At 41.3% G+C, this 15,495-nt stretch overlaps 1 protein-coding gene across 2 annotated transcripts in view; it reads right to left on the bottom strand.

Annotated features, from left to right (window-relative positions):
- Positions 1 to 15,495, bottom strand: part of SLC4A8 (solute carrier family 4 member 8) — a 196,702-nt gene that overhangs the window by 54,579 nt on the left and 126,628 nt on the right. For both annotated transcript variants that reach the window (XM_072654709.1, XM_072654710.1), the window contains exons 2-6: positions 15,122 to 15,203; positions 5,119 to 5,265; positions 4,398 to 4,533; positions 2,706 to 2,866; positions 368 to 556 (exon numbers count right to left, since the gene is read on the bottom strand). In XM_072654709.1, the coding sequence (XP_072510810.1) occupies positions 368 to 556; positions 2,706 to 2,866; positions 4,398 to 4,533; positions 5,119 to 5,265; positions 15,122 to 15,203 (715 nt within the window). The remainder of the gene's footprint in view (positions 1 to 367; positions 557 to 2,705; positions 2,867 to 4,397; positions 4,534 to 5,118; positions 5,266 to 15,121; positions 15,204 to 15,495) is intronic.

Here is a 15,495-nt window from a genome sequence, read left to right as displayed (position 1 = left end):
ACCCTAAATCATCCCTAATCCGGAAGCTAACCTTGTGAATATACTCTTATCTGATTGCCCCAGGGTACACACAGCAACCCAATCAAACTCAGAGATCTAAGGCTACCTCCCAGCTAACATATACCAGCCTAGACCAAAAATTATCTTTTGGGAAAATAAGTGAAAAAGTTCTGTTTCTAGTCATTCATTCATCAATCATTAAAAAGTACTTATTAATCATTCTATTGTGTGTAACAGTTTATTAAACACTATCCACATTCTGACAGATATATGGTTCCTGACGCCAAGGAGTTTACCGTCTAACAACGGATTCCCTGATGTCTCCCTGACATGGTAGAAAGATTGCTTTCAACCCTCCAAATCTCACCATTTTTGTCCAAGGAATTTGGGTCCGATTGCTTCTTGCCAACCTCAGCAAAGGAGCGCACGATGGGAATGAGGTTGTTCCTCTTCTTCTCATTCTGATGATGATGCTTCTTCAGGAGGGCTTCCCGCACTTTGACTCGCATGGTCTCATTCAGGTCACTGGACAATTCCTGCTGGTCCAGAATCAGGTCTGAAAAGTAACATCCACTTGTTCAGTAGAGCTCAAAGAGTCAACTCCCCAAAGACGACAAGAGCAAGTTCCAGGGGAGGTTATTGGAAATGGAACTACAGTATCAAACCATTAGGTAGTAGGAGCAGCTATTGGTGAGTTATATGAATAGGGTGAACCAGCCTCCTTTCTCCTGCACAAGCTTTTCATATTGTTGGGATAGACAACAATAAGAAAAAAAATACCATCACATTCCAAACCAATCTCTGATGGTGGTGGCCCCTAATGAACTAGGGATTCCATTTTGGCAGAAGATGGAGGGAGGTTTTAAGAAAGGGTGAAATTAGCTAGAAAAGAGTATGGAATCCAGAAAAATGGGTTAAATAGCTACTAATCATTTATTTCTATCAAGGGGTGTAGGCTGAGAAGGGAAAACACAAATAATGTTTAACAGCTCTGATAAAATGAGTTAATGTAGCATGGTATGACAATGTAATATGAAAACCAGACTGCAATCTGTGAGACTGTGGTTCTAGCACCCAGCTCTGTCACTAACAAGCCTTGTGAACCTGAGCAGAGCACCTCACATCTTGGGGGCTCAGTTTTCTTAATTATAAAATGAGCAAGTTGGAGTAGATTCCTTTCAGCTCTAACTTTCCGAGACTCGCGGACTCTCAGTCACTGAAACACAGAATTTGAGAGTTAGAAGAGACCTCAGCAGCCCTCCAGGCCAACTCACAAACAAAAGAAACCCCCTTTATAACATACCAGATGAGTGGTCATCCAACCTCTGCCTGAAAACCTGTAAGGAGGTCATCATTTCTCGCTACCTCTCCAAGCAGCCCAGTTCCACTTTTGGGCAGTTCTACTTATTAAGAAGCTGTCATAACATTCCATCCTAAACTGGTTTCTTCATAATTTAGCTCTACTGCTCCTGGTTCTGCTCTTTGGGTCCAAACAAAACAAATCGAATCCCTCCTTCAAACAATAGCCCTTCAAATACTCGAACATGGTTGCCATGCTTCCACTGAGTATTCTCTCCAAGCTAAATAGCCCCAGTTCCTTCAATCAGTCCCCACATTCTATAGACTCAAGGCCAGGGGTGGGGAACCTGCAGCCTTCAGGTCACATGTGGCCTTCTAGGTCCTAGGTCTTTTGAATCTAAATTTTACAGAACAAATCTTTAGCATGTTGGATTCAGTCAAAAGGTCACACTTAAGGACCTAGAAGGCCATATGTAGCCTGAAGACCACAGGTTCCTCACTCCCTGGTCTACAGATTCAAGGCCCTTCCTTCACATCAGATTCTTTCCAGCTTATCGATGTCCTTCATAAACCATGGTGCCTAGAACTGACCACAAGACTAGGAGAGTTCTGGTCAGGGCAGAATAAACTGGGATGATTATTTATCTATTTCTGGAAGCTGTGCCTCTCTTATTCAGCCCAACATCCCATTAGCTTTTTTGATTGCTACATCATGCTGCTGACTTATAATGTTAGTGAAAAGAGAGGGTTGGGAATTCTCTATAGATTGAAATTCCTTAAGCATTTTCTATTCCCTATTGATATGGCTGTATAAGGATCCTTATAAAGAATGTGGAATGTATTCTAGGTGTCCTATGACTGATCCTGATACTTTGATTGATAAATTCCTTTATGGAAATAAATAGCTTACCTTACAGAGTGTTAATTCTTAACATATAATAAATGGCCAATTTACTGTCAAAGATCTGAAGAACTTCCTCTACTTAAGAAGACCACAGAAAAAGATGCCATGACTCTAGAGGAACTATGATGGAGCATGGTACCACTTCCTTATAGAGAACTGATGGACCCTGAGGTTCATTGGACATAGCCAATATCAGAATTAATTTTACTTAACTATGCATATTTTGCACACTCACCTTAGCCAATTACCACCAAACTTCAGGTGATTTCATCGCTTAATGTGTCTGAGGTGGCAAAGTGGCTCTAGCCCTCCCTGTTTCCTCTTCCACTCAAATACTTTCTACCCACCCCCAAATTCCATCCCCATGGCTGAGCAAGTGCCAGAAGCAGTAAACAGGTGAGCTTATTCAAAAAATACAAGGCAGTCACACAGACCAATAGAAAGTCAACGGATTGGAGCCAAGACTGGGTTCTAGTCCTGGTTTGCTCTGGAATCTCCCTACCTGAAATTTCTTCAATGCTGTTTGCTCTCATGTCTAGGAGAACTGTTCCATTAATGAGGCAGCTCCTCAGCTCAAACAGACTATGTAATGAAAGAGTGGCCACATAAGGCTTGCTCCAACGTTCTCCTCCATCTTCTACATCTTCCTCGAACTTCAACCACCTAAAAGTGTTATGTTATAAATATCAAAAATAGGAGAGTAAGTTTCAAGGGAAAGTTATACAAACAATTTGTAAAAAATACAGAAAGGATCTGAATGTCTACACAGAGGACACTGAATTCTAATTCAAATCTTTTGAGCACTTTTTAGAAGCTCCATAAATCCATAGTGCTGTTTTTAATTCAAAGTGTTATGTGTGACTTTAATAAGTTCATAAAAATAGTCTGAAGAATGAAAGTCACTGTGTTTCCCCTTGACTTTAAGACTACTGGTCTTGTCCAGTTCTTCCAATGGAAAACGGATCTTGGAGTCAAAGGCTATAGGAAGTAGCACAGGAGAAATGTAGCAAGTACAGCCACAGCTGAACTGCTATAAATATAGCTACTCTGAAGCTCACAAAAGCTAGGTCATGTTGGTTTCTGACATTTACCACTTGAGAGTATTGTAGACTCATGACATTGCCCAGTGTCTTGGTTAATTTGAGGACCATAGAGGGTTAGGAGGGATAGGGCTAAGGAAGAACATCTCATAGGGGCATGTAGCTGTCCAAGGAAGTCTAGTCCTGCGTTGGTTTAGTAATACAAAGGGATTAAGTTTTCTGTGCTCTCCCAGGAATTTGGCAGCTAGATGGTGCTGTGAATAGATTGCCAGACTTTCCTTCATGGGTTCAAATGTAGCCTCAGACACTTACTAGCTATGCAATCCTGGGCAAGTCACTTTACCCTATTTACCTCAATTTCCTCATCTTTAAAATGAGCTGGAAAAGGAATGGCAAGCCATTCTGGCACCTTTGCCAAGAAAACCCCAAATGGGTCATGACGAGTCGGACATAATTGAAACAAGTGAACACCTCAGGAATTCAGGTTTGGCTTGGAATTTCCAGGATTCTACTGAATAGAAACCCTAAATTACCTCTAAAGAAATAGGACTTATCTGGGACTTAACTGGATTCTGCTAGGATCCCAGACTGAGAACAATAGCTCCTCAGGCTTGTTCTGGATAAGACCTCAAACACCACAATCATCAGGTTCTGGATCAGATGTTTAGAGGAGCTCAAAGTCTCAGTAGCTACCTTACTTACCAATAGGTATACTATATCATCTGACATATCCCTGGTTGCGGGATCAAGGGTAGAGTGAGGAATGGCCTCTGAAACGTCAGGAAATTGCATCAGTTACGTGTTCGTCCTTCGCTGCCAAAGAAGACCATGCCATCAGAGAAATGATGACATGACTTGCACTTGACTTTGTTTTGAATGAGGGAGGGCTGTGCAGGTCACCAGCCTCATTTCTCCTCCAGAGTCATCTGAATCCAGTGACCAGATATTCATCAGGTCACACAGCTAGTGAGTGTCAAATGTCTGAGGTGAGACTTAAACTCAGGTCCCCCTGACTCCTGCATTGGTGCTCTATCCACTGCACCACCTAGCTGTCCAGAATCAGTTATATTTGCTCTTACAAAACAACATTAGAAGACAGGCTGAAGACAGCATATATCTCCCCATCTTCATCCTGGTTTTTTAAAGAACATTACCTGGCTGTTTCCTTCCACTCTGCATCCTCTCCTTCCTTCAAACAGATCTCATCCAGTTCTGTGAACAGCTCATGAGGCACATGCTCTTCATCCTCCTCAGTGCCAAGAATGAATTGAACACGCTGAGAAGGTGTGTCTAGGAAATCAGCAAAAAGAAACATCTGGGCAGAGCCTCCACACAGAATGAAAACAGAATCTACTTTTCTCAGCACATCCCAACATCATCTGGACTTTTAGAGATATATCAAAGACAATACTGAGTACAAAGATCAAAGAGGTTGCTCTTTGCCAGAAAAAAATGTACTGGGACAGTTTCATGAATATGAAATTTCATTTGCCAAGTCCATGTCTAGACAGCAAAAAGGGGGAAAAAATTGACAACTGCCAGACTGATTGGGATCCATACAGATGGTCAATTTAATTCAATATCTCTATCTGCTACCCCTGCCAAAATCAATTACTACCTACTATAATAATAAATTTTGAACCTGAATTATCAAATTTTTAGGGGTAGAACATCTAGGGGTGTTGTTTTTAGCAACATGCCTCATTCTTGGAAGTAAGCTCTGAAAAACTACCCAAAAATGGACTACCAAATTCACTGGTCAAAGTAGTAAGAGAAATCAAATATTCATCATATTAATGTTACCTATAAGGTTTCATCTTTTCTACTTAAACTTGTAGGGATACCATCTACTGATTCCACCTTGAATATATTTACCGTGGGCAAGAGACCCTTGCCCTTCTTCTCCCTGACTGACAACCTTTCCCCGGCCTCGTCTCCGGTGCTTCTGGCCATGAGTTCTATGATGCCGATGGCTCTGCCGTCCCAAAGGCATCCGGACCCCAACATACAAAGTTCTATGCCCTGGGGGGAAAAAGAGGAGAATGTCAAGTAGAACAACTTTATTTAAAATGGGTCAAAATTTTAAATGCAAAAGTTTCTGGAACCTAAGATGCAGGAAAATGTACATGAATGAATGATATATTGAATCAACCTGCATGTTGACTGGGTTGACTTCACACAAATACTAGTGTCAAAATCCATTTCTGTTGGACTGAATAATTTCAAAAGAGCACAGTGTATTCATACTACCAGTGTAGACAGTAATGAGCTTTGAAAACGGGCTCCACAAATGCTGTAGTCAACTACCATCCTTTTCCCTTGCATGGCTAGATTCTCTGTCAGGTATTCGACCATAATAGACACAGGAGACAAGTAGCCAAATGAGGAGAATGAAGCTTGAGGATTGATGGAGTGGAGGCCATCAAGTATTTGTTTACTGAGTATCCCCAAGGTACATGACATTCTGTTTAATGGTGACTACAAAGTAAGGGAGTAGATACATTCTTATTCTAAAGAATTTTCTAGAATCCAAAAGGGAGACAAGATTAGCATCATCAATATAAATAATTTCAACATGTACAGGTCACTGAAGCACTTACAAGATGACTGGTGATCATCTTGTCTGTCATTCTACAAAATTATTTCAGTACGGAAAAGGCAGGCCTTGAAGAAAAAAATTCACTAACTTAGGCTGCTTTTCCTAGCAACCAAAGGAAACATTCTCCCTGGTATCTGCGGTTCTTCAGCATAAGTACTCTTTCAGTGCTTCATCAGAGGTGACCCTGGGCTCTTGAAGGCGAGGTCAGTTAGAATATAAGCCCTGGCAAGTGCTTACCAAGCCCAATAAAATAAAGTGTGTAGGAAAGATTCCAGTGGCAAATGAGTGGGCATGGGCTTTGGAGTCCTTCCCAAGGGATATATGCTAGACCCTCCCTTGGAAATGTCTAAGGACTCCAAGGACATGAGGGACTTGACCAAATATGGAGCAGTGCTGTGAGACTAAACCATCCCCTCATTATTCCTTCAGTGGGTCTGCCAAAGGGTAACAGAGTAGCTACTGTCACAACTGTATGACTAGGACAGCTATGGAGGGGCAAGGGATCCTCTAGGCCATCTGTGCAATTCCATCATACGATAGATAAGGAGACTAAAGTCTGATGACTCCCCCAAAGTTACACAGGTAATGTCAGAGGAAGAACTGAAGCTCTGGTCTCTGGATGCAGAGATAAGTACAGGACATAAACTAAAGTCTAACTTAGATATAAGTTCAGAAAGGTTCATCCACAGATTGGTCCTAAGAGGATGGATTTTTCAGCCACAGCATCTTTCAGATACCATATGCTAAGTTATCAAAAGGTTGTACCACACATCAGGGCAAGGAGGTATTGACATCAATGACATTATGTATACTTAAAGGTGGAAAAGATCTGAGGTGGGGGGATTAGAGAAGCACTGTTGTGGATCTCCTTTGGGGGCTGTACTCTTACCACCTCATACTGAACAGAGGCTAACCCACTCTAGATCACCCTTACTAGCATCCTCTCCTTTGATTTTCTGGCCTCATTTTTTCTTCCCTCTCTGAAGTGTCTATAAAAGCTTAAAGGATATTAGGAAGAGGGGCCAGGTGCAGAAAGACATAAGGTTCAGTGGCAGCTTGGTCAGGTTTGATGGCACAAAGAGAAACGTGAATAAATCACTAAAGTTGCTACAAGTGACCATTTATACCTCCGACCTTTATCTGGTATCAGAATGTTGTTGCACTAACATGTTTCAAGAACATTTGGAGGAGGACATTTCTGGCCCTAATGCATTCATCTTGCAACTTGAGGGAAACAAAATTACTGAGTTAGGAAGAAGTATTTACTTTCAGGCACATACGAGTGGGTTTCTAGGCCATAAGTGCAAAGTTATGAACCAGATAAAAAATTGCTGTATTTGTTTTACAGATTGGACCCAGAACTGAATGACCTTGGCAGTAAAGCTAGGCTACATGATAATGATCTATGGGCCTATGCATCAGGAGGCCAAAGTACTAGATTTTTTTTGTCAGCCCTTAAGTTAAAAATGTTTTTTCCTCATTTTTCAATACAATAAAAGTTTATTTTTAAATGTTAAAAACATTCTCAGCCAGCTGGAGAGCCTGCGGTAGCCTGCCAGGCCCTGCTCTACAATGATCGACGGTATAAATAATAGTGGGCACACAGTTACATGGCACTTACAATTACCCATCTGAGCCTCACAATCCTGTGAGGTGGATTAGTTCCATTTTACAGATGAAGAAAGTGAGGCTCAGAGAGGGTTAAGTGACTTGCCCAGGGGCAAACAGATAATTAGCTTCAGAGACAAGATTTGAACTGAGCTTCCCCATCAGTCCTTACACCATGGTGCCTCTCAGGTTTGATCCTCAAGTTCAACTTTAATGGATTCATAGATATCACAGAATATTACTGCAAGAACGGATTTTAGAGATTATCCACTCCAAATCCTCCATTTTCCAGATGAGAAAACTGAGTCAAGACAATGACTTGCCTACAACCATATAGATATTAATTAGCAGAGCCAAAATTTGAAGCTAAATCCTTTGATTCCAAAGTCAGGACACTTTCTACTATACCAATTACTTTATCAAATATGTCGTACAGTAAAGAGTCAAATGTCTCTGGATCCAACTGGTCCCAGCAGAGATAAGCAAGAATTGAAAAAATATCTTTTAAAAAAAAGCAAAGCAATATCCTAATCCCTTTAGAAACACAGAGATAAAGACCACATCCTTCTTCCTTTCCCACATGCTAACAGAAGATCTTGTAGATGCAACCTGAGTTGTCATGGAGATGAGGGATGCTCAAGTAAGATTTTGTTACAAAGTCCACTAGTTAGTGACATTTTGGAACTGGGATTTCAGGGATAGCACCTACTGGAGCATCCTCTCATTGCCATGGTAATTCAGGGTTACATAAGCAAAGTGATGCTCTGATGGTTCCACCAACCAAGCTTGCGTACACAATTTTTTTTCTTTGAGGCTCAACTGACATGGTGCTGATATTCTATACCTTAAGTGTGTGTGTGTGTGTGTGTGTGTGTGTGTGTGTGTGTGTGTGTGTGTATAAGGAGGTTATTAGCAGCACTGTAGAAGTGATTGGGTAGCCAGGCATAGTGGTGAATCACTTGAGGTCAGGAGTTTTGAGCTACAGTTGACCTAAAGTTTATCAAGGGTCTGTTCCAACATGGAAAAGTTCCAGGAGGCTGCCTAATGAGGAGCAAGCTGACCCAGAACAGCAACAGAGCAGCTCTAAGCCTCCATACTGATCAGTAGTGAGATTGCATCAGTAAATGGTCGCTGTACTTCCAGCAGGGGCAACCTAATCTCAAGAAAGAAGTGATTGGTCATTATAATAGTAACTCACTTTTATATGGTGTTTTTAGGTTTGTAAAATATATTACATATATTTTCATTTTATCGCTAACAGTTAAATGGTGATTATTTCTTTTGCTAATTTCATAAACTATTGTTGAGGTCAAATGAGAAAGAATGTTAGGCTCGACCACCATGAAGGTTCTTTCTTTCTTTCTTTCTTTTTGGAGGCAACTGGGGTTAAGTGACTTGCCCAAGGTCATACAGCTGGTAAGTGTCCAAGACTGGATCTGCACTCAGGTCCTCCTGATTCCAGGGCCAATGCTCTATCCACTGTGTCACCTAGCTACTCCACAAAATTTCTTTCCAAAGTTAAATTTCATCGATTTTATGATGACAAGTTCCAGGATTCTGATTAGGTTTTAAGGCACTACTCTTAGAAACCAGTGGTATAGATGGTTCTTGGGAAAAGAGTCGATGAGTGGCTTCCTATCCTTTCTGCAACAGAGTTGCCCTACTCTTGTCTTTTCCACCAATCCAGTCCTCTCTTTCCAGGTCAATCGATCCTAAACCATTCCAGATACTATCTAATTTATGAAGGATGCAACACAATGAAAGTTCAATGCATCTGGAGGTCATAGACAGGTCTGCATCCTGGCTTTGACTTTTCTAGTCTGTGACTCTGGCCAAGTCACTTAATGTCTCTGACCCTCAGTTTTCTCATCTGTAAAACAGGGGTACATACTACCTACACATAGAATTGTTGTTAAGAAAGCATTTTATATATCTTAAAATGATATTATATTGGGGATGGAGGGTTACAGACCTGTGATTTCATCAATGTCAAGAATTTCCAGTATAGACATTTCTTCCCCTGCTGCTAATATGCAACTTAAAGTCTTAGAGAGTTGCTAAATATTAGCTACAAAAACCTAGAGGGAGATCTGCATCCTCCCTTGACAAACCCAAAGTCTGACGATGGAACAAGCTGAGGCCCAAGGCTGCAGTAACATAAACGTCCTTAGAAAGGCTTTATGAGAATGCTTCATATTTCTCACTACTGTCTTCTCCTCTTCAAAGTGTGCAGGCACCTGGTGTGGTCTCCTGCCCTCCTCTGTTTGAGCTGGAAGTTTCCAGGCCTTGCTCAAAATGATCAATCCTTCTCTTTGGGTAATCCCAAAGATATAACTTAATATATATGCATATTATATATAATATATAACATATATAGAATATCTATTATAGAATTTATTGTACATGCAATATATAATATAAATATGGTATATATTTATGACAAATCTGGAAAATAGTGATATATAAAAGGAAAAGAGGTCACTTGGGTCCTTTAGCACAGTAAGGAGACAACTGAAAGCCTCTTTGATTTTCTGTCATTTGAAGGAGTCAACTTTTGTTAATCTACTAGATGTACTGGATGCTGAAGAAATTCCCTCAGCAATCTATTCAACAAACATTTAAGATTCTACTATGTACCGCTATAATTATCACCTTTACAGAATACACTTTTACAGAAATAAACAGAAATAAAAATAAGCTCTGCCCATGAGCTAAAAGCAGAAAAGAGAGCCTAAAAGGGTGTGGCTAAACCATACTCAACTGACAAACCCAAAAGATGATGAATATACTTGGCCTCTTCTTTCTTTCTCCTTTTAATTGTTTTTCCTTTTTTATGGAAAATAAATCTACTTGGGAGACTCAGTCTCCCTGTGCATGTTCTCTAAGAGGACATCTCAGCAATAGGAAATAGCAGGCTATGAAGGTGGGAAGGGTGATAAAAAGAGCACTGGAAAAGAGGACCGCACCGCTGTCAGTGTGGGAGACCTAATGGAACTTCGGCTATTGTTTATATTAGTTCGCAGCTAGCAGCCTGTGGGCATTTTGGTGAGTCGTCATTTGTTTTCCCTCACATTCCTTCTCCTTCTCTATGGACTCTCACATTCAGGCCTCACTATCTGTAACTGAGAAGCTACTCCTTCATGACTGTCCCATCCACTTTCAAACTGGGCATCTGTGCAGATAGATCCACATCTATGTGTTTGTGAAGGCCTACCTCTGAGAAAGAGTGAGAGTAGCTGGGGGATGTGTAGGGGATGGGCTGTCTACATATAATGTGTTAGTGGTTTGTGACGGAAGCATGTGAATCAATAGCAAGATCACGCTCTGACAGGACGAGTATGATTGTTTAAGTTAAAATGGTGGTGGATGGTGTTGCTCCAGTTCATGGACAGATGTCCATAAAACCTTTACAAAATTGCATATAATCCAGAGGATATAAATTGGGTACTCACACAAAGCTCATTCCCATGAGAAATGATTCATTTGGACCTCTACTCTACTCCAATAAATAATAATAATTGATCAATAATCACATAGCGATAATTAGATAAGATAGGTTCTTACAGTAGGCCTCAAACTTCAATCTAACATTCACTACTTATCAGTTATGAAGTTCACTTGCACAACCACAAGAATGCTGACAAATATATCTCAATCTTGTTTTGTTCAGATTCCATGTCCAAGCCTAGCAAGATGGCGAGGTATGGAAAGTCCTTCAATTCATTTTTGGTATCTCTATACTAACCTATACTATCTCCTCTTGCCCAACATGAGGAGGAATCCATTCATCTTATGATCAGTTAGTCAGAAGAGATATTCTGTGCTTTGCCCAACCTGTGACCCACCCTGATGATAGAACATTTTTTTGGTTTGGCCCTCAAAACAAGTTCTATCATCCAATGGGATTATGCATTTCCCCTTGCCTCTCAAGTGTCCAGATATTAAAATCTATAAAAACAAGACCCTGGGGACCAGGGGCATCTCAGATCATGAGGAAGACCTGAGGTTCATTTCATTAAAGGGGACTTTTAATAAAGTGCTACTGCCTCAGTTGTTTTTCTTGCAGTTTGGACAATTTTGGACACCACATCCCTATGGACATAGGGACTGAGTTTACAATTTAAATCAGAATCGGTAATAGCAAGGGAATAATCCAACAACTTAGGCAGAACTTTCAGATATGATACTTAACTGAAACCTCATCAGGAGAAAATAAACTTATTCTACTACTCATCATTCTAAAACTGAAGCATCAGAGATGATCCATCAGAAAAAAAATGAAAATAAATGACAACAATCTCACAAACTGCATTTATATTCTCTTATTTTTAGCATACATGATATTAATACTTTATCTCCCCATTTCCTATACATAAAGAAAAATGTTACAGTTCACCTTCTGATGAAAGTTTGTGCAAAAAGGGGTGGAGGAAGCCCCTAATTCCAAAAGGCTAAGCATGTACAAAGACCAGGTATTTAAAGTAGTATAGAAAAGGAGTTAAGAGAATGCACAAATGTGCACAAAGAAAAAACCTCAGCAGCCACCATCTGCTAGCAAAGGAATACATTACAACATCCCCAGAGGGGACCATCATCACTTGCTTTTTAGCCATAGAAGAGGCAGCACAAATGAAGAATTAATGATTCTGCCATCTCAAAAAGTTGCACCCACATTTGAATTAAAGGGACTATACAACGCCTTTTAGGCAGGCTGGCCCAGGTCCCTAGTATATACTTTTATGATACTCTCCCCAATTCTGAAAGGTCTAGACTTCCTCATGCGACACAGACAGGGTCAGTGGTTACTGATCCTAATCTCCAGACTCCTGTTATCTGAGCTGGAGCCAAGAGTTAAGTGCTTTAGGCAAAGAAGGCTAGAATCAGAGAGAAGCAAGCACTGAGGTAGGTAGAAGCAGGGTTGACAGATGAGGCTGAATATGGAACAGGACAGCAAAACTCCTCAGAGAATAAGTGGGCAGATCAGTAGGTAAATAAGCAAGAGATGTGTTGATTGGGAGCTTAGAGGAAATGATCAGGTAGGATAATGGAAAATGATGGAAACTGGGGCCAATGTTCCCTTTCTCATCTTTCTCTTCCTCTTCTTTTCATGGGGGTCCTTTGATACCCAGTCAGAGAACTTTCTCTACTAACTGCAAAAATATGACTAGTCTATTAAGGAAGTTTTAATATTAGCCAAGATACTAGTGACCTCCACAAAGCAGGCAGGTCAGGCAAATTCCCATGATGCCATGCTATTTTCTAGGAAGAGTTTTAGGGAAGCGAAGCTCTTCCCAGAGTGAGGGCAGCAGTCAGAAGGGAGCTTCCTGATGTCTAGTGGGGAGGTGCTGAGCCCTGCTTAGCTACCATGTCCCTACCCATACTGGCTTAGCTGGTCAATCCACATATCTCATGTGCAATCAGGGTGTTCTGGGTTTGAGTTGCCAGGGTCCCGCTGCACTGCAGAGGGCACAGGAGCCAGTCCTGATCACCATCAAGCAGGTGCCTTTTGACAGGCATCCAGTTAAATCTCCCATCCCCTTCAAATGTCAGTATTTTCCTCTGAGAAATGGAACTTGAACAATGACTCTTGGACAGCTTCCCTGCCCTCCACTCCCTCTGTGACCTCTGTACGATGATGAGGGTCTGACCTCCTTGAACTGCCAGGAGGGAAGCTTTAATGGTTTTACTACATTTTGAAAGGGTAGAAGCATAGACTGGGCTGGTGGAATGAATGACATTTGTCTCTCCAGAGGGGAACTTGTGACCAGACTGGGCCCTAAGCAAAGGACTAGAGAATTTTTTTTTACCTCCACAAAAAAAATTTTCCAGGGAGTACAGACACTACTGTTTCTTCTTATCCTCCTCTAAAAGTGTAAAAAAGAACCCCAACAGGTAGCAATCCAAATATCCATTTTGCTTTTTTGATCCTTGGGATAGTAGCTTTGTTTAGGAAAGGCAAGCAGGAGAGTCAGTTTCAGGCATGTGTAAGTCTGAAGCCTTAGACCCTTATAACATGGCAGGGGAGATTATTGAGATTTCCCAACCCTGTTCATCAGTGAGCCAAGTATAGGTTACTGTTAAGAGTTATATTGTACCAACACAAGAGTCCTGAATGTCTTGGGGATGGGGAGATGAAGCTTTGGGGTGATCCACAACAGTAAACCAGGAGGAACACTTCTGCATGTGACAGGAAAAGCTCTGGGCAGGAAGGTCACAGGTGAAAGAGGAAAAGGAGGAGACAGTGTGGTCTAGCAGAGCAGAAACTATACTGGGTTTGGAGCCATGGGACCTGGGATCAAATCCCACTCTGTCATTTCCCATCTGTGTGACCTTGGGCAAGTCATGTCACTTCTCTGGGCCTCAGTTTATTCATTTGTAAAATGGGCAATAGGGCTAGATGACCTCTAATCAATCAGGTATTGTTACAAGTAACTGGGGATGCAAAGGCAAAAAAAAAGAAACAATTCCTACTCTCCAGGGACTTATATTCTTTTGAGGGAAACAACAGGTACATAAACAAAAACATATGAAATACAGAATGCCTCTTCTAAACCTATGTCTGTGAGACACCAAACAATAAATCATTCAAACACAAACACGACACAGAAGGTAGAACAGATAAGGAAAACAAGTGGAAGAACCTAAAAAATGTGTCATGAAGCCTCTCCAGATGGTGCCCAGAGTTCGGGTCTGTGGTCAGAAAGGCTTCAGATACTTCCGAGCTGTATGACCCCAGGCAAGTCACTTCACCTGTCTGCCTCAGTTTCCTCAACTGTAAAATGAGGATAATAATCAATAGCCCCTCCCTTCCAGGTTTGTTGTGAGGGTCCTGAGAAACAACCTGTAAAGGGCTCAGCACAGCCCGTGGCACACTGTAGGTGCTAGATAAATGCCTGTACACTTCTCTTCCTCCTTCTGTTTGGTTTCCATATAAATACATTGAGTGGAGGGAAATCTGAGTGTGTACAACAGGCAGCTATCCGTTGTCTATTTGAGGGGATAACAATCTAAGAGAAATGAATACTACAACGAGTAGAGGAAGCATTGGAGAATCTGGGTGGAAATGAATAAAGAAAAGCACTGTGAAATAGAAAATAGAAAATAAAAAAGCAAGACAGTCCCTGACTAACAGTCAAGCTCTTCTTCCAAGGGAAGGCAACACTAGGAGGGTCTGGTGGCCCTGGGGCTCAGTGGCTGCTGAGATAATGAGGCCAGGCGGCCCAGATGGCTAATAATGCAGTTTGGCTGGAGTGTAGAGGGGAGATAAGGCTAAGGGACAAACAGATCTTCTTCAGCATCATTTCAGTGGGTAAAAACCAGAACCCTTTCTGATGATGAACCACTTGCTGGTGCCAACCACTTCTGCAAAGAGAGCTTTGTCTTGGGAGGTATCGGTCACCGTGGTTGCCACCAAGGCAGAGGCTGCAGGGACAGCAGAGGGAATTGCCAGAACCACCAGAAATATTGTGGGTTAAATGGAATGTTTGCAGCCAAGAGAGTTTTAAGAGCTACTTACGAGGTTTCTCTAAATGGAATTTTTACGATTCTTTGTGGCTGGTTAGGAAGTGATAAACAGGTTTTTCCTTCATATTACTACGTGTTCATGAAATAGGTGCTTCAGTAATATCAATCTTTTTGATTACTATAGAAAATGGCAGACTCCAATCTTACCTTCCAGCTCTTCTTTTTCATAGTGAATATTGAGAATAGTACTGGTCCCTCCTTGATCCACAACTGCTTCTTCATCTGGTCTCTAAAAATGAATAAAGAGAATATATACCAATTATATTCTCCTTGTTATCTCCGACTCTGTCTCTCTGTCTCTCTCTGTCTCTGCCTTTCTCTGTATCTCTCTCACCTCTTATACACTTCCTTTTCTTTTTTTTAAGATTTTTTTTGGCATAGAAATCACTTCTCAATGTCTCTGCCCTCCCACTCCATCCCTCCCACACACATAAGGAATCAGGACTGGCATTCTGTAACATTCTGCTCTTAAAGTCCACCCTTGTATACTAATTTCAGCCATTTAGAACCAGTATTGGCCA

Source organism: Notamacropus eugenii, chromosome 3 (assembly GCF_028372415.1).
Source record: "Notamacropus eugenii isolate mMacEug1 chromosome 3, mMacEug1.pri_v2, whole genome shotgun sequence".
Classification (NCBI taxonomy): domain Eukaryota; kingdom Metazoa; phylum Chordata; class Mammalia; order Diprotodontia; family Macropodidae; genus Notamacropus; species Notamacropus eugenii.
Note: the sequence above shows the minus strand (reverse complement) of the source record. Positions and strands in the feature narration are given on the sequence as shown.